The 21,117-nt window shown below is 45.4% G+C and overlaps 3 protein-coding genes across 26 annotated transcripts in view; 1 reads left to right on the top strand and 2 right to left on the bottom strand.

Annotated features, from left to right (window-relative positions):
* Positions 1-1,276, bottom strand: part of IL17RE (interleukin 17 receptor E) — a 46,773-nt gene extending 45,497 nt beyond the window's left edge. For 3 of the 5 annotated variants that reach the window (XM_045493719.1, XM_045493717.1, XM_045493720.1), the window contains exon 1: positions 237-373. The gene's annotated coding sequence lies outside the window, so the exon portion shown is untranslated. Of the gene's footprint in view, positions 1-236; positions 472-1,124 lie in introns of those variants that run through there. The other 2 variants (XM_045493716.1, XM_045493715.1) reach the window with 2 other exon arrangements.
* A 78-nt stretch (positions 1,277-1,354) lies between these two features.
* RPUSD3 (RNA pseudouridine synthase D3) lies at positions 1,355-8,209 on the top strand. Of its 3 annotated transcripts, XM_045493744.1 has the most exons (9): positions 1,355-1,487; positions 1,811-1,950; positions 2,828-2,872; positions 3,014-3,113; positions 3,841-3,948; positions 4,030-4,114; positions 4,344-4,467; positions 6,820-6,959; positions 7,775-8,209. In XM_045493744.1, the coding sequence occupies exons 1-9, from the start codon at positions 1,363-1,365 to the stop codon at positions 7,964-7,966; spliced, it is 1,059 nt and encodes a 352-aa protein (XP_045349700.1). In that variant the 5' UTR covers positions 1,355-1,362; the 3' UTR covers positions 7,967-8,209. The 3 variants fall into 3 exon arrangements, with proteins under 3 accessions (XP_045349700.1, XP_045349701.1, XP_045349702.1); XM_045493745.1 differs by lacking the exon at positions 2,828-2,872; XM_045493746.1 differs by lacking the exon at positions 6,820-6,959.
* A 54-nt stretch (positions 8,210-8,263) lies between these two features.
* Positions 8,264-21,117, bottom strand: part of TTLL3 (tubulin tyrosine ligase like 3) — a 28,851-nt gene continuing 15,997 nt past the window's right edge. For 8 of the 18 annotated variants that reach the window (XM_045493689.1, XM_045493692.1, XM_045493690.1 and 5 more), the window contains exons 10-14: positions 20,291-20,534; positions 18,706-19,141; positions 11,650-12,085; positions 10,711-10,934; positions 8,264-10,520 (exon numbers count right to left, since the gene is read on the bottom strand). In XM_045493689.1, coding sequence (XP_045349645.1) covers positions 10,329-10,520; positions 10,711-10,934; positions 11,650-12,085; positions 18,706-19,141; positions 20,291-20,534 — 1,532 coding nt within the window. In that variant the 3' untranslated portion in view covers positions 8,264-10,328. Of the gene's footprint in view, positions 10,935-11,649; positions 12,086-15,310; positions 15,959-17,590; positions 17,972-18,705; positions 19,142-20,290; positions 20,535-21,117 lie in introns of those variants that run through there. The other 10 variants (XM_045493691.1, XM_045493695.1, XM_045493699.1 and 7 more) reach the window with 8 other exon arrangements.

The raw sequence follows: 21,117 nt of genomic DNA, 5'->3' as shown, positions 1-21,117 counted from the left end.
AACGGCTGCATAGTATGGATATGCTACAACTGACTTAGCCACTCCTCTGTTGATGTTCAGTCTTTTCCTGAACAATGAATTGAAAGTTACAGTTTTTTTAGTAAATAAATAATACACAAGCTGCATGTAAGTTTTGTATAAGTGTAATTATAGGATAAAACCCATGTTCTTTGTTTTTCACTTAACATCTCATTTCTCCTGTTGTTCCCTGCCTCTGCCTCCCTTCTTCCCAGTACCTGTTCCTCCTGGTGCATTTCTAGTTCTTCACAACCCTTCTGTCACCACACATGCTGGAACTTGCTCTCTGATTTCACTCAGCTCCTCTCCTTTTACTCTCTCAGCATCTACACAGGGTTTAGCAAGGTGGGCTGTGGTGTGCTGTGTGTGCTGTGATCTGTGTCCACGGGGTGAACTTCTTGTTGTCAGGGCTTGCCTTGTTGATCCCTGATTCCAGTTCAGAGATGCCAGGGCCTGGTATAGAGTTAGCATTAAAAAAATGTTGAATTGGTGATATATTAGATTTATGTCCCCTACAGAGCTAATCATAGGACAATTTATGTCTTCAGTTTTGAGATTTGTTTTGATTTTGTTTTGATAAATAATGCTGTAGTGAATCTCATTCTCCCTCAGGCCCTTTTCTTCTTTTGGATTGATTATGCACCAGGCTGTTCTTCCAAGCAGGCTTACTGGACCAAAGGGGACTTTTTCTTCCCCCTCAATTTGCCTTACAAAATTGGGCACAGTGGTGTTTTGTTTTAAGATTTTAATTTAGGGGTGCCTGTGTGGCTCAGTCGGTTAAGCATTGGACTTGGGCTCAGGTCATGATCTCTCAATACACGAGTTTGGGCCCCGCATCGGGCTCTGTGCTGACAGCCTGGAGCCAGCTTCAGATGCTGTGTCTCCCTCTCTCTCTGTGTCCCTCCTCCGCTTGCGCTCTTCTTTCTCAAAAAAAAAAAAAAAAAAAAAAAAAAAGACATTAAAAAAAAGATTTTAATTTTAATTAATCTCCACACCCAAAGTGGGGATCAAAAATCCTATGCTCTACCTACTAGGCCAGCCAGGCGCCCCACAAGTGGTTTTTTGAAGTCAGAAGCTCCTATGAATTGGAATGGTAATCAGAGTACCTTAATCTTTCGTTCCTGTTTTGTCCTAAGACAAGTCCTGTGATCGCGAGTAAATTCCTTAGCTGCTCTGTGCCTCAGTTTCCTCAAAAGCATAGACTGGGAGTAAAACATTTTCTGCCTGCAGGAAGGCAAAGCTCCGCCTTCTCACGCCTCTGAGCGAGCCGGCTCGCTAGTCGTATTGACAGGCAATCTGACCAATCAGTACGCTGTGGGAGAGCGGGTCGGCCCTTCTCCACACATGCGCACTGTCCTTGCTCGGGAGATGGGTGGCTGCAGTGTTTTGGGCCGGATCTGGGGTGTATGGCGGCGTCGGCCAGGGGTCCGCGCAGTGCCCAAGGCCCCAGGCTTTGGCACCGAAGCCGGGTGATTACCCCTTCTCCCGCCCCTTCGTGTGGGTGGGACGGTGGGGCCGGGGTAAAGTGTGTGTGGTATCTGGATTTAGGTAGGCATGGGTTCTAATCCCGCCACTATTGTGTGACCGACCCTAAACTACTCACTTGGTTTCTCTGAGTTTCAGTTTCCTCCTCTGTAAAATGGGGCCAGATGTGCCTGAACTTGCGGGAAGCTCACCCCAGGCATTCTGAGGCATTTGTAGGAGGTGGCAGTATGTAAGGTGTGGGGAGATAAGAATGGATACCTCTCAGGAAACGAGTGATCCCTCCTACGGCGTACTCTACCTTTTTCAGACATCGGCTGCGACCCCGAGGCTCCAGCAAACGGTCGAGGCCCCTGGGGGGCCAGCCATTCCCGGGGCTGCTGCAGCTAGAGAACCTCAGTCGGGAGGAGCTGGTTGATGTGCTGAGGGCTGCAGTAGTGGACCAGAAAGGTGAGGGGTGGGAGGGGCAGCTGCACACAGACTCTGGAGGGGAGCCTGCTGCTCAGAGCCTTCTAGGGGCTGACAGGGCTCCCTGCTAAAGTCTTTGGGGTCATATCCTCGTGTTGCCTCCCACTAGTGGTATGACCTGGAACAGGCCTCATAATCTGTCTGAGCCTCAGCATCTTGGGGATGGGGGTGAGAGGGTGCAAATAACTAGAGAGCCTTCAACATAGTAGGCACTTGGTAATAGGAATTGCCATAATAAATTGTTTACCAATGGACAAAACACAGGCTTTGGAGTCAGATCGAGGCTCTGTAATCAGCTTACTGTGTGGCTGTAGGAAAATAATTTCTCTGAGCCTCAGTCTCCATTCAGTGATTTGTTAATTCTCTCAACTGTTTATTGAGTAGAGGCTTTGTTCCAGGCACTGTTCTAGGCACAGGTATACAGTGCTGAACAAGATAAATATGGTTCCTGCTCCCAGGGAGCTAATATTTTAGTGGCAGAAATGGATTCATCAGGAAATCAGTGAACAAAGTACTTACTAGTGATCAGTGCTATGAATAAAACAGGGTATTATGACCATGTGGCAGACGTTAGATTGGGGATTCAGGCCTCTCTGTGGTGGCAACATTTGAGCCGAGATGATATGAAAGTGTCAGACATGTGAAAATCTGGGACTGAGGAAACAGCAAGTATAAAAGCCTAAGGTGGCAACTAGCTTAGCATATGCGAAGGACAGAAAGAAATTCAGTTTAGGGTGTAGTTGATAACTCAGGTCTGAGAGTTGTAGTGGGGTCACAAGATAAGATGAATTGAGAAAGTACTTTATAAACTCTAACTGCTGCTTTTGTGTTGCTCATGCTCATGTAATATATGTTTTAGGACCTCTAGTGACATTGAATAAGCCACCGGGTCTACCAGTGACAGGTACGGGCAGGGGATGGGGATGTAGTGAAAGAGGGTTTGAAGGTTCTGAGGGAGGGGATACTGAAGAGAACGGGTCAGTGGGATAAAGCCAAAGGCCTCTGAGAGCAACTTGTACTTTTCCTTCCTTTTTTGTCCCCCCAGGAAAACCAGGAGAGTTGACATTGTTCTCAGTGCTGCCAGAGCTGAGCCAGTCCCTGGGGCTTGGGGATCAGGAGCTCCAGGTTGTGCAAGCATCTGGGAAGTAAGTGATGGTGGGGGCGGTGATAGGAATGTAGGAGGACAGGTATCCATCTTGGGTGAGGGAACACTTGCTTGGGAGTAGGTCGAGACGTTTTCCACAGGCTGGTTTGGGAGCACAGAGGAAGGATGCAAGGAAAAGGAGGGAGTGAACAGATCTGGGTTCAAATCCATACGCACAAACTGTGATCACAGGCAAAGCATGAAAACTCACTGAGCCTCAGTTCCCTTAATAATAAAATAGAGCTAATCATACCTATGCTCAGCGTGCAATCACTTCTCCAATACCATAATCATGGTAGGCATTGCTCGTTGACCCATGATATTCTTTCCTCTAAAACTGCTATCAACTAGAGCCGGTACTTGGATGAAATATTTCTGAAATTCCACAAACTCGTAGGCTTGTGGGGAATTTAATTATTTATGAGCTATTATACACAGAATTCCTACTGTAATGCCTGGCACATTGTAGACATTCAGCAGTGGGGGTAATTGTTATGACATTTGGCTCTGAGCTCCTTGGGGACCAGGGCAAAATGGGCACATTAAATTATGTAGTCTTAGTATCAAACATGAGAAAGTCTTTCTTGTTTCTCAGGAGGAGGTCTTGAGTTACAGTTCTCGTGTGATTGCTTTGCCTTAAGCAGGCCAGTGTGCCTTCCCAAGCATGCTCCCTTTTTTGGGGGTGAGCCCAAGGGACTTCAATTTTGTGATTTATCCTCTTTCTCCAGAGAGACCTCTGGGCTTGTACTCCTCTCCAGTTGTCCTCAGACAGCCAGCCGCCTCCAAAAGTTCTTCATCTACTCACGGAGAGCCCAGAGGCCCACAGCCACCTACTGGTGAGTGGTGCTGGGAGGCTCCCATGGCAGTAGGGAGGTCCTGGCAAGCCACTCTGTGACCTCTTCCTGCCTCTTTCTTAGTGCGGTCACTGATGGGATCCCAGCTACTTCTGAGGGGAAGATCCAAGCAGCTTTGAAACTGGAACACGTTGATGGCGTTGATCTTGTGAGTCATGGTCTGGCAGGGAGCAGAAGGGGACTCTCCAAATATATTATCCCTACAGAGGAATCAAGGGTAGAGCCTTGGGGCGGCGGGGGGCTGGCTCTCCTGTCCCCTAAAACAGGCAAGTAACCACTACTTATACTATGGCCCTGTCTATTAGCAGCAGCGAGGGTCTGGGCTTAGGTGCCAGGTGTGTGTGAAGCTTGTTCATTCTTGGTGGCTGACACCACAGGTAATTCCAGTGAAGTCCCCATCCCGAAAAGACTTCCAAGAAGGTGTCAAGAGGACCCTCAGCCACTTCCATGTGGTGGCCATGGGCTCTGGCTGTGCCTTGGTCCAACTGCAGCCACTGACAGGTGGGTCTGGAGCCCCAGCCAGCCTTCGTACCTCTATTTGGCTGGAGGAGGCAAGGGGGATGGAAAGAAGGTGGTGGTGTTAATGGAAGCCTGGGGAGCATTTGAGGGACCCCAGGGGTAGGTAATCAGGCCCATCTGGAGGAGGTAGCACTTCTGTCAGTCTGGTGGTCATTCCTTTGTAGCTCATCTTATTATTTTTTTCATACTGATCTCAGGATCTTTTCTTTGTCTTTGGTGTTCTGTGGTTTCACGATGCCAAATCTGATAGGTATGTGGGTTTAGTTTTATTTATCTTGCTTGGGATTCACCTGAATCTGAACATTAATATATTTCATCCATCCTGGAATGTTCTTTCTCTCTTCCAGTGTTGCACCTCTTGCATTTTCTCTATTCTCTTCCTTTTGTATGCCTAAGAGATGTGTCTGACCTTCTCATTCTCCTTGCTTGGTCTCTTTTCTTTCATATTTTTCATTTCTTAATCCTTGTTGCATTCTGGGTAATTTCTTTAGCTCTGTCTTCCAGGTGAATAGTTTCCTCGTCAATTGGATCTAATCTGCCAGTTCAGCCTATCCATTGGCTGTATTTTTCACTTCTAGAAATTCTATTTGGTTGTTTTACAAATAAAAATGGCCTTTAAAAATATATAGCATCTTTTTTTTCTCAATTGTTATTTTTTGTCTTTAACCATGTTAAACACACTTGTATGTTGTATTTCTATATTTTCATTGTCTAAGATTCTGGAGGGTCTAATCCTGTGATGTTTCATGCTGACTCTAATACTTGGTGAATGGTTTTCTCATTGCTCTGTGATTTAGGATTGTGAATTCAAGTTCAGCTAGGCCTTTATCTTTGGAAGTCTTTTGTTGCCTCACTGTAGATAAGCCCCTCGGGAGAGGTTCTGCCTTTGCTTCTGTCAAATGCCCCAGGGCTGTCACTAGTTCAGGATCTCTCTAAATATTGTCTCCGTTGGAAGTTCACAGATCACTCAAGTAGTGTTAATTTGAGCCCCACACCTGTGTGAGAGCAGGCTCATGGTTGCGAATTCTTAGGGGAAACTTTCTCATTCCCCACTTATCTACCGTTGACTGGCTTTTGCTCCTAGTCCACCCCATCACTGGAGATGTAGCCCCTCTAGTATTTCATTTGGGTACTAAGACCTCACCCCTGGCCCCTGGGTAGCTACTTAACCCCAAGGGCCCTGGATACTCAAGATTGGCAGTATCCCTAGAATAGGTGAAACGTTGGCTCTGTGTGCTCTGGATTTGTTTTCCCCTGGTTTTGGTCTTGGGATCTTACTTTCCTATATGCCCAGATGCATATTTAAAAGGATGATTGTTCTATTTTTCTGGTGTTTCTAGGTGGTTTATAGCAAGAGGGTTTTTAAACTTTTTTTTAAGTTTATTTGGTTTGAGAGAGAGAGTGTGAGAGGGGCAGAGAGAGAATCCCAAGCAGGCTCTGCACTGTCATATATGGAGCTTGAACCCATGAACTGTGAGATCATGACCTGAGCCGAAATCAAGAGTTGGATGCTTAACTAACTGAACCACCCAGGCACCCAGCAAAAGGGTTTTTAGATTATCCAGTCCACCATATTGCCGGACATGGAAGCAGAGTATAGCTCCTGGGTTTGAATCCTAGCTTATGGTGGTAGGCAAGTCACTTCTCTTTGAACTTCAGTTTTCCTATGTGTAAGATGGGAATGATGATAGGATCTGCTTTATAGGGCTGTCATGAGGATTAAATAAGTTTACATAAGTAAAGCATTTTGTACCATGCCTAGCACACAGCCCCCCAATTCTGTATTTGTCAAGGTACTTTTGGTTGTCAGTTTCCCAAAAACTTGTTCAAATTGGTGTCAGCCAAAAACAGGGAATGTATTCGTTCATACAACTTAAGTTTAGGTGTTCCTGGATCAAGAGGCTCAGAGGACGTCCTCTGGAAGCTGTTTCTCCATTTCTTCTTGCCTCGGGCATGTCGGCTTCTTTCTCCCACAGGCTATCCTGTGGTGAAGGTAGAGATGGCCAGGGCTCCAGCAGCTCCTGACCTGCACCCCACCAGTTTAGCACCCTCACAGGAAAGAGCATTCCTTGTTTCCAGTAGCTTCAGCAGTAAATTCAGGGTTGTATCTCTTCACAAGCGAATCCCACAGGCCAGGTGGATTGATAGGACTGTCCTGACCTGGTCTTTCACCCTGCTCTGGAGGTAGGAGCAGTAGCATTGACGTCACTGAAACCACATGATCTGGGAATGGGAGCGGAGTAGTGTTGTTTTCCCAGAGGAAAGGGGGAGTGATGAACCTGGGTGGGGCAGATAGAGCAGCTGCCCACCCTGTCATCTCTCTCCTGTCCCCAGTGTTCCCCAGTCAGCTCCAGGTACACATGGTACTACAGCTCTGCCCTGTGCTCGGGGATCACACATACTCTGCCCGCGTGGGCACTGTCCTGGATCAGCGCTTTCTACTGCCAGCAGAGAGCACCAAGCCCCAAAGACAGGTACCCAAGCCTACCTACCTGCCATTTCGGGGGGTGGGCAGCACCTTCAGACATTAGCTATGAAATTTGGGACTGAGGTAGCCCTCTTGGCTTCCAAGGCTATCTGTAGCCCTATCTTGCTGTGTGGCCCTGAGCAAGTAACATCCCCTCTCTTGGGCCTCATTCTGCCACCCATCTGTTCAATAAGGAAATTTAACTTATTGAAGGGCCAGTTTCTCAAGGCCCTTCTAAGTCAGCTGTCCTTTGGGTCTCTTTGGTACAAGGGGTAAAAGTAGTGGTGTATGTGTGTGTGTGTTAGGGTAACTATCTGCTTTAACAGAGTAACCCCAAAGTGCCAGAGTCTTAGCACAGTAATTTCCCTCCACATTAAATATAATTAATGGGGGTGGGGTGGGTGAGCTTTACTCCAAGCAGTCACTCAGGACCCAGGCCATTGCTATGCAGCCAGATGAAGGGAGACAGGACAGTGCGGGTTCACGTGGGAGGTGTTCATGGGCCAAGTCTGGAAGTGGCATATGCTTGCACTCCTGTTCCATTGGCTAAAACTATCATATGGCCTCACTAAACTGCAAGAGGGACTCAGAAATGTTTACCTGTGTGCACAGGTGGAAACTGATTTAGTGAACCCTACCCAGTCTCTGCCATAGCGTGATTCTGTGTGTGTGTGTGTGTGTGTGTGTGTGTAGAGGAAGTGAATAACAAATTATGGACATGGAGCAGGGGAGGGAAGGAGGAAGTCTTTGCCTTACTCACATTTTGGTTAGAGCTGTTGGAACTCAACCTGGCTGAACGCTGACATGCCTCTCCCACCCCAGGTCCCGGATGAAGCCCTCCTCAGACGCCTCTGCCTGACCCCCTCCCAGGCTGCCCAACTGCCCTTGCATCTCCACCTGCATTGTCTCCATCTTCCAGGCATGAGGCCCGGGGAGGCCCCCATGAAGCTTCTGGCACCCTTGCCCTCTTATTTCTCCAGAACCCTACAGTGCTTGGGGCTCCACCAACAATAATGCTCCTTCTGTTCCTTTTGTTTCTGCTGGAAAGCAGTGGGGATGGGGTGGGAAATGAACCTACGATGAGGCCTGAGGAGAATGAGGTCAGTACTCAACATGCAGTAAGGCCTCGCTTTAAGATCCTGGGCTCTGCATTCGGACACACCTAAGATCAAAGCCTGCCTAGGCCACCTGCTGCATGGTGTTAGGCAAATGACTTCATCTCTTTGGACGTGCATTAATAAAAGTACCTACCTCATAGTATGGTTTTGAAGATTTGCTAAGAAAGTGAGTATCATGGAGCACGCTTTCTGCTGAGTTCAATATGTGGTCTTTTTATTTGGCTGTTTCTGTCCCAATTCTAGCTGGGAGGAAATGTTTGGTTTTTTTAATTGTGATAACATACACATAGCAAAATTTACCATTTTAACCATTTTTAAGTGAACAGTTCAGTGGCATTAGGTACATTTACACTGTTGTGCAATCATCACATCATCTTACAGAACTGAAGCTCTGCCCCATTAAACACTGACTTCCCATCCGCTAGTAGCCCCCATTCTCCTTTGTCCCTATGAATCTGACTACTCTGGGGACTTCATATTGAAATGAAGATCTCAGATCTTTTATAGTAAAAAACTGAAATATATCAAACATACAACGAGTACATAAACATCTCTGTGATTTAAAGAATTACAAAGTGACACCCATATAACCACCACTCAGGGCACGAAACAGAAACATGCCTCTAATTCCTTATTAGGGCAGTAGTTCTCAACCCTGGTCCCACAGTAGAACCCCCTCCTCCTCCCTCTCAGGAAGCTTTAAAAAAGCGCTGTACCCTCCCTGTGATTCTGCACCCCAAAGATACCAATTTAAGCAGTCTGGGCCGGAGATCCTGGCATCAATCTTTTAAGTTCCCCAAGGGGTTCTATTGTTCATCCTAGGTTGGAAACCCTATCCTGACATGGGAGTTTCCCTTGCTTGTCTTGTTAAGGTTTTCCACATACATATGCATCCCTAAACAATACACTTCGTTTTGCCCGACTTTGGTGTTTCCATAAATGGAGTCATGCTGTGTATGTTCTTTTGTGATTTGTTCTTCTTCCACGCTGTGAAATGCATCTGTGATGTATGGTGTGGGTTTGAATTCCACTGCATGGCCACACCAGTCTATCCATTCTACTGTTAACAGACAGGTCATTCGGCTATTGGCACAACAGTGGTGTAAACTCACTTGTATGCATTTCCTGGTTCGGTTATGCAAGAGTTGCTGGATCAGAGTATATGTATCTCCACTTGACTAGTCTTGTTAGTTTCCTAGGACTGCTATAACAAATTACCACACCCAAGTGGCTTAAAACAACAGAAATCAATTTTGTCATAGATCTGTCTGGAGGCCAGTCTGAAATCAAGTTGTCAACAGGGCTGTGCCCTCTGACGCCTCTAGGGGTGAATCCTTCCTTTCCTCTTTCAGCTTCTGGTGGCTCCAAGCCTTGACTTGTGGCTGTATCACACCAGCCTGCCTCCATCTTCACACAGCCTTCCAGTGTCTGTGTCTTCTGACTCTTACAAAGACACTTGTCATTGGATTTAGGGCCCACCTGGATAATCCAGAGTACTCTCATCTCAAGATCTTTAACTTAATCATATTGACAAAGGCTTTTTTTCCAAATAAAGTTATTCACAGTTTCCTAGCAGATATATCTTTGGGTGCAGGGAAGACTACCATTCAACCCACTACAACTAAGAAATACTAAAATACTACTGATATTTCCTTTTTAGGCAACCATGGCCCCTTGCTAAGGAAGGGACAGACCCACTCCCTCTGGAGAAGGGCTGGGTTTAGGCAAGGTTCATCCTTCTTTCATCTTACGTTATAAATCTAACACCCTTAGATGTCACTCTGCTGCTAGCCCAGCTTCTCCCCTGGGCTTGGAGACTGGGGATCTCCCAGTGGTGAGCAGTCTGGCAGTGTGTCCTAGTTTTCTCACTGCCATATGATCTTGGGCAAGCCATGTCTCTCATTCAGATTCATCTATAAGTTTCCTCATCTATAAAGTGAGGCTTATCCCCCCATCCAAAGGTCAGAGATGTCAGGGAGTCCCAGAATAGGAAGCCCCATATCTGTCGCTAGTGAGGGAATTCTGGCCCTTGCTTTGTGGAAGGTTGCTGATGGCCTGTAGCTCTCACTCTGGACCTTGGGGTACAGGGCCTTAGCCTACCCTCTCTTCAACCTCCAATAGGAATGGAGCCAAGCCCAGGATACTTCACTTGCTCCTTTTTATTTGGCACTGCATCCAGGATAGGGGCAGTGAGGATCAAAGCAAGGGCTTCTGTAGCCTCACGTCCCCCATGCTCCCTAGACCCTGGTATGCACTGATCAAGGACAGGGGTCCTGGAAGGCTGTCTTCATGAGGCATGTCTCAGCCTTGGGTCTGTCACAGAGTCTGGCCTTGAACTTGCCTTTGGCCTTGATCTTTCTGTGGGTGCTAGGAAGATTTCCAACTTCGAAGGGTAGAGGCCACAAGGAACTTCCAGGACAGGGATCACGAAGGTGCTGGGGAGCAACAGCCTCGGTGTGAAAGGGGGGAAGAGGGAGGAAGAGATGATCAGGAAATCTGTTCAGGAAGGGGGTTCTGAGGAAAAAAGCCCTTCCCTTGGGGCTCCAGCTAGTCAGGGAGCTGCCCTTGCCTGTGCCCTCCAGCCCTGACCCCAGTATTCAGCACTGCCCACCAGGGTGTGAGTCACGGCTCAAGGCCCACCTTTCTTGGTTTCAGGACGCTGGATGCCAACTTGAGCTCAGGGTTAGGTGGAAAGGAAATCAAAACCTTGGCGGTAGGTAGAGTCATCAAGGCCTTGCCTGTGGTTGACAGGGCCTTAGAGCCCACCAACTTGCTGTGCTGCAGTCTGAGGACCCGCCCCTGGGATCGGAGCACATGAGAAGGCAGCCCGGCCTTGGTGTGAAGGCTGGGGAAGTGGTAAGGGGCTGTGGGAGCAAGAGGGGCCGTGAGGGCCTGGGGAGGCCCCAAGGCTGATCAGCAGCCCCTCAAGGTGTGCGTGGAGGGTGGAGAGTGGGGAAAGAGGAGGGCTGGGGTGTGAGATGGCAAATGGAGCCCTCCCAGTTCCTCCTCCAGAGGCCATGGGAAGAACACAGGGTTTAGAGCCCAACAGACCTGGGTCTGCATCCCAGCTCTGCCCCTTCTGAGATGTGCAGATGTGTGTTAAGGAACCTCAGGCAGCTTCCTTAAACTTCCTGATACCTCGGCTGGAAAATGGGGATAATAGCACCTACCTCGCTAGGTTGTAAGGACTAAAGGAGCTGGTTGGATAGCGGCACAGTGTAAGTTGTTAAGTGCTGAACAACTATTAGCTCCTTTCCCCCAGGGGCAACTTTGCGTGGAGGCAATGGCAGAATACCGCTGCAGGAAAAGCTTGGGCTCTGAAGAGAGATGGACCTGGGAGTGAGTCCTGGAATCTGTGAATAAGTACCACTACCTTGCAGGGTGACTGTTTTGGAGGGAATGATACTCATTTGGTCACACATTTTTAGAAAATACTTTGTAAGTGATGGCTTTTACTTGCTACTGGTGTCTTTTTGGTGGGGCTATGGCAGGGTTGCAAATCTAGGTGGTTAGGAGGGGCTTGGAGAGCAGGAAGAAATTGCCTTGGGACCTTGGGGTGTTTGGGGGGAATGGTCTTACCCAGGGCTTGGGGGTTCTTCAGACTCAATGGCAATCTGTTCAAGGGGTGGGGTTGCCTGTCCCCACTAGCAAAGGTCATGGTGAAAATGCAGCCCATCCTGGTGCTGGGGGGTTCCCGCTTCCGGAGATTGGGGTAGACCAGGGCCGAGGCACATTTTGCCTTGCCTTTCTTCCCCTTTCCGGGGGCCAAGGTGGTGGCAGTGGAGTCTGGCTTCTCAGTGTGCCCCAGGCTCCTGGCTCCAGCAACCTTCCTAGGAGCTGACCTGTGAGTAACAGTCCCCAAATCCTTGCCTTCCCCAGAGGCTCGCTGGGTCAGCAGGTGAGGGAGTGCTGGGCAGACCCCCATCCGCCGGTGACACATTGCCAGGGGCTTCTTGATGGTGGAGCCCTCTACTAGGAGTCGGATACCCACATACTGGGGTACCTCCACGGCAGGCTGTGGGAAAGAAGAGATGAGGCCTGTTCAGACAGTAGTGCTGGAATCCTAGGCCCAGAAGGAATCAGGACAGAGATGGATGGAATTAATTTCTGGGTTGAGAAACAGGGAGCCCATCTCTGTTCTCTAAAGGGTCTGGCTCGAGAAGCCTGAATCAGTACCTAGAAAGTCACAGAACCCCTGGGATTAGTAACCCTGTGGAGTCAGGGAGTCTTAGTCACGCCTCTATTAGGACCCCCTACCCTTTGCCCTCCTAAGCTCTCCCAACCCCTGCTGGAATGTGTAGGGTTCTGCTCCATAAGCCACTGCTGATGGACAGCTTCCTGAGTTAAGCCAGATTCTCTGCAGACAGAATTTGAGTTATGTCACTCAGATAGCTAAGAGGCTTGGAGCCTGCCTATAGCCTTACATGAACCTATTATGGGGAAGGAGAAACTGAGAGCATTAATGAAGGCATTCTATTGAGAGAATGAAGTAGCAAATTTGCAGAAGGAGGCAGAGAAAGAGTTCCAGAAGAGGAGCCTCTGTACAATGTTCAGTTCTGATTAAGCCAGCCATACATCCTGCAGCTGGGCTCCAGGACACCCTCCCTGTGTCTTGCTAATGACCCGTTTTTAACCTTGAGCTAGTGTGAGGTGTTTTCTGTGTCAACAAAGGATCCTGATTAGAATCTATCAGAATCACTTGCAGCTTGTAAAAAATACAAATATCAGAGTTCCTACAAAACCCCATTAATCAAAACTGGGTATCAAAATAAGTCAGTGAAAAGGATGACAGGAAAATGTGTCATGTGCACCTAAGTATCACTTTACAAAGTAACCGATCATTGCAAAGGGGAGGATGCAACGTACAATGGAGAGATGTGGTAGCTACCACCTTAACCCCATGGCCAGACTTAGCATCACTAATCACGAGACACACCAACAGTGTGTGCTTTGTGATACTATATGAGGTACCCAGCATCACGTCTCAAGTGTTCTTGCCAAAAATGTCTAACCTGAACCGTAGCAAGCTGTTTGGCCCAACTTCTAGTTTATAGGACACTGAGATAACAGAAGAACAAGCTAAATAGCATCACAAAGAAACAATCAGAGAAATCCAGAATGTGGGACAGTTCTACAAAACAACCAACCTGGTCCCTTCAAAAGATCCCAACAAACTATTGGGGGTGGGAGAAAACAGTGCTGCTGCTCTAGATTAAAAGAGATTAAGGAATACCAAAAAGAACAAAAGCCTGTAATAAATTTAACCAAGGAAATGAAAGGCCTGTACACTAAAAGCTAAGATACTGATGAAAAAACCTGAGGACACAAATAAATTGAAAGACATTCTGTGCTGATGAATTGGAAGAATTAACATTATTAAAATATCCATACTACTCAAAGCAATCCACAGACTTAATGCAATCTCTGTCAAAATGCCAAAGGAATTTTTCACAAAAAGAAAAAATCCTAAAACTTACATGGAACCACAAAAGACTCTGCATAGCTAAAACAATGTTTTTTGTTTTTGTTTTTGTTTTTTTTTAAGATTTTTATTTTTAAGTAATCTCTACACCCAGTGTGGGGCTTAAACTTACAACTCCAAGATCAGGAGTCACACACTCTACCAACTGAGCCAGCCAGGTGCCCCCAAAACAATCTTGAGAAAGAAGAACAAAAGCTGGAAGCGTCACACTTACGGACTACAAACTATATTACAAAGCAATAGTAATCAAACAGTATGGTACTGGCATAAAAAAAGACACATAGATCAATTGAACAGAATACAGAGCTGCCCAGAAATAATCACACATAAATGGTGAATTAATTTATGACAAAGAAGGCATAAAAATATTCAATGGGGAAAGGGCAGTCTCTTCGATAAATGGTGTTGGGAAAACTGGACAGCCACATGCAAAAGGATGAACCTGGACCACTACCTTGTAACACACAAACCAACTCAAAATGGATTAAAGTGAATTTAAGACCTGAAACTATAAAATTCCTAGAAGAAACCATAGGCAGTAAGCTCCTTGACATGGGTCTTGGCAATGATTTTTTGGATTTGACATCAAAAGCAAAGGCAACAAAAGCAAAAATAAACACGTGGGACTACATCTAACTAAAAAGCTTCTGAACAGCAAAGGAAACTATCGACAAAGGGAAAAGGCAACCTACCCAATGGGAGAAAATATTTGCAAATCATATGTCTGATAAGGGGCTAGTATCCAAAATATACAAAGAACTCATACAACTCAATGGCAAAGACAAATAGTCTTATTTAAAAATGGGCAGAGGATCTGAACAGACATTTTTCCCAAAGATGACAAAGAGATGGCCAACAGATACGTGAAAAGGTGTTCCAAGCCATAATCAGCAGGGAAATCCAAATCAAAACCATACTGGGATATCACCTCACACCTGTTAGAATGGCTATTATCAAAAGATAAGAAATAAGTATTGGTGAGGATGTGGAGAAAAGGGAACACTTGTATGCTGTTAGTGGGAATATAAATTGGTGTAGCCACTGTCAAAATAAATAAACTTAAAAATTTTTTTTTTATAAATAAGAATTAAAACAGTATTGAGGTTCCTCAAAAAATTAAAAATAGAACTGTGATATGATCCAGCAATTCCACTTCTGGGTATTTATCTGATGCAAACAAAAACATTACTAACTTGAAAAAGTATCAGCACCTTCATGTTCACTGCAGCATTATTTACAATATCCAAGACATAGAAACAACCTAAGTGTCCATCAATGGATGAATGAATAAAGAAAATATGACTATCTACTATCATGGAATATTCTTCAGCTATAAAAAGAAGGAAATCTTGCCATTTGTACAACATGGATAGGCTTTGAGGGCAGAAATTATGCTAAGTGAATTAAATCAGAGAGAAAGACAAATATCTCATGATGTAAATTATATGTGGGATCTAAAATAAAAAAAAAAGAGAGAGAGAGAAACAAAACCCCTGAATTCATAGAGACAGAGAACAGATTAGTAGTTGCCACAGGCAGTGAGCAAAATGGATGAAGGGGGTCAAAAGGTACAAATGTCCAGTTATAAAATAAGTAAGCCATGGATGTATAGTTAATAATACTATATCGCATACTGGAAAGTTGCTAAGAGAGTAGACCTCCTAAGTTTTCATCAGAAGAAAATAAAACCATCACTATGTGTGGTAATGGATATTAACTAGACTTATTGTGGTGATCATTTCACAATATATACAAATATCAAATCATTCATTATGTTGTATATTTGAATGTAATATTGCATGTCAATTACATGTACGTAATAAAAAAAAAACTTCAGACAGATCTAAGTCCTTTAAAGCAGCTACAGATCTTTTAAGCATCCCAAGGGCATACTTTTATGTCTTATGTTTAAGTCTTTAACACATTTTGAGTTAACAGGGCTGTAGGCACTCTCTGTTAACAGTAGGGCTTCTATCTATAATTGTGAGGGCTGTTGTCCTACAGTAGCCTCACAGAGAGAAGAGCTATCTAAGAATTGTGGATATGGCTTTTGTATAATAGAATAGATTATAACTTCATACATAAGAAACCCACAAAGTTTTAAAAAATATGCACTTGGACTGAATGGGACAAACACAATATGAAATCAAAGAGGCTTCTATACTCCCACACTTCTATGAGCAGGTAACAGACTAAGAACTATTGAGGTTGTTCATGGGAAAGGATGATTTAGGACTGAACTGAGATCCCAATGGATGAAAGCAACAGCCACAGAGAATTCCTAGGAAGTAATGATGGTCCAAATAGCAAAACTGGAAATATGTGCGAGGCTAGATTTCAGAGTGGCTATGGACCAATGCTTCCTGTGTACTTCCTACTCTGCCTCTCCTTTTTGAGTGAGGGAATCTATAAAAGGAAAAAAGGAGGACAAATTAAGACAAACACAACCAATGCAAACAGTGAATCCTCATCACATGTTGTTTTAAAATAACAAAAACAGGGGCTCCTGGGCAGCTCCGTCAGTTGAGCAACTGACTCTTGATTTTGGCTCAGGTCATGATTTCATGGTTAGTCGGTTGGTCATGAGATGGAGCCCCACATCGGGCTCAATGTGGGGCATGGAGCCTCTCTCTCTCTCTCCCTGCCCCTCCCCGACATGTGTATGTGCGTGCTCTCTCTCTCAAAATAAATAAACTTAAAAAAAAATTTTTTTTTAAATTTTTTTTTTCAACGTTTATTTATTTTTGGGACAGAGAGAGACAGAGTATGAACGGGGGAGGGGCAGAGAGAGAGGGAGACACAGAATCGGAAACAGGCTCCAGGCCCAGAGCCTGACGCGGGGCTCGAACTCACAGACCGCGAGATGGTGACCTGGCTGAAGTCGGACGCTTAACCGACTGCGCCACCCAGGCGCCCCCAAAAAAATTTTTTTATAAATAAAAATTAAAAACAAAAACAAAAAAAGCTATGAAAGATTTTCCGGACAACTAGGACATCTGAAAAATGCAGATGTGTAGTCCCTAAGCCAGACGTTTCAGAACAGTCTCTGGGGGAGGGGCTTCCTGACTCCTGTACATTTGGAAAGCTTGCCAGGTGATTTTGGCCTGTGAACCAGCATTTGGGAACCATTGTGCTAGAATGTTCCCTTCCCCTTTGGTTTTGTCTTATTTTCCTGCCCTTATATTTGTTTTTTGAAACCAATATGCCAATATTAATTTATGATCAGTAACTGTGACAGAGACCAGGACACCTGGGTCATGTAATCAGCATGTTCTCTACCTGTGGCCAAACTCTGATAGAAGCCAAATCCTTTTTTTTTTTAATGTTTATTTATTTGGGAGAGGCAGTATGAGTGGGAAACAGGCAGAAAGAGAGGGAGAAAGAGAATCCCAAGCAAGTTCTACACTCAGCACTCAGTGCGGAGCCTGATGCAGAGCTCGATTCTACAACAGCCAGTTCATGACCTGAGCCCAAATCAAGGGTCAGACGTTTAACCAACTGAGCCACCCAGGTGCCCCAATAGAAGCCGAATCCTAATCAGAACGATACTTAGAATTAGGATATTGAATTTAACTACCATGAGAAATTGCAGAGTTCAGCAACCCTTGAAATTGGTTTTCTGACTGATTTTTTAAAAACTGTATTCTATTCCAATAAGTGGACTCAAATCTCTTTCTGGAACAAGGTGAGTAAAATTATTATACAAGGAATAAAATAATAACAACAATAATAACAACAGCAGCAGCTTCCACTAACTGACTCTTACTGTATGTCCAGGCATTATAAGTGATGCCGTCTATCATGAGACACCTGAGGACCTTATTAGGTAGTAATAATAGCTAAAACATGTAGCATTTATGATGTTCAAGTGCTGTTCTGAAGGGCTTTACCTATGTCCTCATTTAATTATCACAACCTTATGAGGTAGGGATTATGTTCAGTCCTGCTTTACAGATGGGGAAACGGAGAACCCTAGGGGTTAGGGAATTGTTCAAAGTCACACAGCTCATAGTTATTGAGCAAGGATTTGAAGCCATGGAGGTTTTGCTTTTAACATTTTGCTATATGCATCTCTAGAAACATGATCCACATGTATATTTTTGTTGTTGTATTACAATTAATTTTTTTTGTTTTAATTCCAGTGTAGTTAACACAGTGTTATATTAGTTTCAGGTATACAATATAGCAATTCAGCAATTCCACATATTACTCAATGCTCGTCAAGATGAGTGTACTCTTAGGGGCGCCTGGGTGGCTCAGTCAGTTGGGCATCTGACTTTGGCTCAGGTCATGATCTCGCAGTTCGTGAGTTCGAGCCCCGCATCCGGCTCTGTGCTGACAGCTCAGAGCCTGGAGCCTGCTTCGGATTCTGTGTCTCTCCCTCTCTCTGCCCCTAAGCCAATCACACTCTGTCTCTGTCTCTCTCAAAAATAAATAAACATTAAAAAAAAAAAAAAAGATAAGTATATTCTTAATCCTCTTCACCTATTTCACTCATCCCCCGCCTCCGGTAACCATCAGTTTGTTCTCTATAGTTAAGAGTCTGGTTTTAGGTTTCTCTTCCCCCCCATCCCCTTTCTTTATTTGTTTTGTTTCTTAAATTCCACATGAGTGAAATTATATGGTATCTGTCTTTCTCTTCTTGGGTTATTTCACTTAGCATTATGCTCTCTAGATCGATCTATCCATGTTGTTGCCAATGACAAGATTTCATTTTTATGGCTGAATAATATTCCACTGTATATACCACATTTTTTTAATCCATTCATCTATCAATAGACACTTAGGCTACTTCCATAATTTGCCATTGTAAATAATGCTGCAATAAACATACGGTGCATTTATCCCTTCAAATTAGTGATTTTGTATTCTTTGGGTAAACACCCACTAGTGAAATTACTGGATCATAAGGATGATCCACACATATTAACTCATTTTCACCCTCCCAAACCCTATGAGAAAGATGGTAACAGCATCTTGATTTTACAGATGAGAAAATGGAGGCTCAAGGAAAAGTGGCTGTACTGAGTCACTATGGCAGGACCAGAACTTGAACCGGGACTGTCTGACTATAGTGCCCTGTGCTTCACTACAGGGATGCGTGGAAGAGGGGACAGACTCCCTGGGGTCTTGCCTAGGCCCAGGAGCCTCACCTGCTTGTAGATGAGCTCGAAGGCTCCCGTGTCGCAGTTGCGGTCTAGCCGCCGGTCAATAACCACACGCAGGGTGTCAGCTTGCACACCTGCACAGAGCCGGGCGGTGACAGCCGTGGAGGGGGCCATGGTGGGGCTGGCATTGATCTCAATGAGCCAGGGCTGGAAGTCCTCACCAAACACAAAGTCAGCACCGTAAAGCTCGAAGCTGGCCTTCCGGCACTGCACAGTGTCCTGGGAGGTCTTTAGGGCATGGATCACAGCAGCCTTCATGCCAGGCACGATGATGGTGGACCAAGCGTTTGGGGCCCCCATCTCCTGCAGGTGGGCCTGGAACTTCTGGCTTGACCACATGTTGTCTGAGGGCAGCAGCGGGTGTCGATGGCATGAATTCTCCAGGTGCTTCTGGATGGAGTTGTTGCACAGGTGCACTGAGCTGGGGCAGAAAGCAGAAAGCTGAGGTCTGGCTCCCTGTGCCTCTCCCACCCAAATGCGGGGAGGGCAGGCAAACCCTGGAACCAGCCCTGGGTCACCCTGGACTGTTCACCTTGAGATAGGGCTCAGCTGGGGTAGATAAGAAGGACAAAGATCTGGGTGCCACCACAATCTTCTAGGGCCAGAACCAGTCTTATCCTTTTGAGGGCACTACCTATGGGGCCACAGTATTATGTACATTAGTCCCAGTTAACCCTTCCAGCTCCTGGAAGGTAAGGTGGGTTAGAAGTATGGGCCCTGTAGTCAAACTGCTTAAGTCCCACCTTCACCACCGACTAGTTGTGAGATCTTTTCACCCAAGTGCTCCTTCACATCTGTCAAATGGGGTAGTAATAGTACCCATTTCACTGGGTTTTCATGAACGACTGAGATAATATACATGAAACACTTAGCACCTGTCACATACGCAGCATTCAGTAACCGACAGTTATGAGTTTCATAATACTGCCTCCATTCTTCAGATGTGAAAAAAGAAGCATAAAGAGGTTTCACTTGACCAAAGTCACACAGCCTAGAAGCTGCAGAGATGGAATCTGAACCCAGGGCTCAACAAGACTTTCTCTCAGCCCCCAAGTTAATACTGCGACTTGACTCTCTGCTCTCGCATTTCTCCTGAACCCTCTGACCCTGCTCTAAGTCTTTTTTTAATAACATGTATCATTTTATTACCTATTAGGTAATTCTACTTATTACATTCATTGCTTATCTATGAGTAACAGCATTAAGATGATGCCTTATAAGCATAAGATACTTAACATTACTTGTTCTAAAAACGATAAAATTAAGACAACCATTTTCTACTTAGAATGGCAAAAATAATCAATAGCGTTGGGTAGGACATGGGCAGACACATTTCATACATATCCAGCTTATGTGCGGGAATGTGAACTCTTCAGAGCTGGGCTCTTGTTTTGTTCACTGCTGTATCTCAAATGCTAAAACACACTTGGTAGGTATCTGTTGGATGGATAGGGGACCTGCCTGTGTGCAGTCTGTGTGTGGAGCCCAGCATTGCACTGGGGAACCACCTGTTGCTTGTCAGCTCCCCAGCTAGACAGGGAGCTCACAGGAAACAAGGGATGGGGCTCACTTGTCCAGGTTCTTCAAGGAGAAGGGCTGTGTTGAGAAGCGGATGTAGCTGTCACGGTAGAACCACACGGTAAGTGGGTTCCAGTCAGTCACCAGGAACCACTGTCTCAGGTCAAACTTGGTGCCAAAGATGAGCAGGGGACGCTCAATATACTTCTGTACCACCCACTTGCCGTCCTTCATCATCATGGGGTTGCCGTCTACCAGCTTCAGCATCTCCTCCAAGTGGTCCATACACATGATGCCTATGTGGGAAACAGGGTGGTCAGGGATCAGGTCAGGCTTGGGCTAGAAGGGCCAGGGGACCACGGAACTGATAGGGCCAAGTACGTAAGAGTGCTTCTCCAGAACCCTGTTCTCTGGCAAAGCTGAGAATCTGCTAAAGATTAAAAAAATTGTGGGGGGGGGGGGAGACACCTGGGTGGCTCAGTCAGTTAAGTGTCCAGCTTCAACTCAGTTCATGATCTCACAATCCGTGAGTTCGAGCCCCACATGGGGCTCTGTACTGACAGCTCAGAGCCTAGAGCCTGCTTCAAAGTCTGTGTCTCCCTTTCTCTCTGCCCCTCCCTGACTCACGCTCTGTCTCTCTGTCTCTTCCAAAAAAATAAACATTAAAAAATATTTTTTAATTAAAAAATTGTTTTAATTAATCACTTCTGTTTAATTGAAAAGTAATATATGCACGCATAAAAATTCAAACCATATTGGGCTTTTTAAAATACCATATGCATATATGACTTTGATTAGTTTTTTCCCAATAATTAACAGAATATAAAACATAAAAGCAGGCAGTACAAAGGGTACACAATTAAAAATACTTCTTTCCCA

This window comes from Leopardus geoffroyi, chromosome A2 (genome assembly GCF_018350155.1).
Source record: "Leopardus geoffroyi isolate Oge1 chromosome A2, O.geoffroyi_Oge1_pat1.0, whole genome shotgun sequence".
In the NCBI taxonomy this organism is placed as follows: Eukaryota; Metazoa; Chordata; class Mammalia; order Carnivora; family Felidae; genus Leopardus; species Leopardus geoffroyi.
This window is presented reverse-complemented; position numbering and strand designations above follow the sequence as displayed.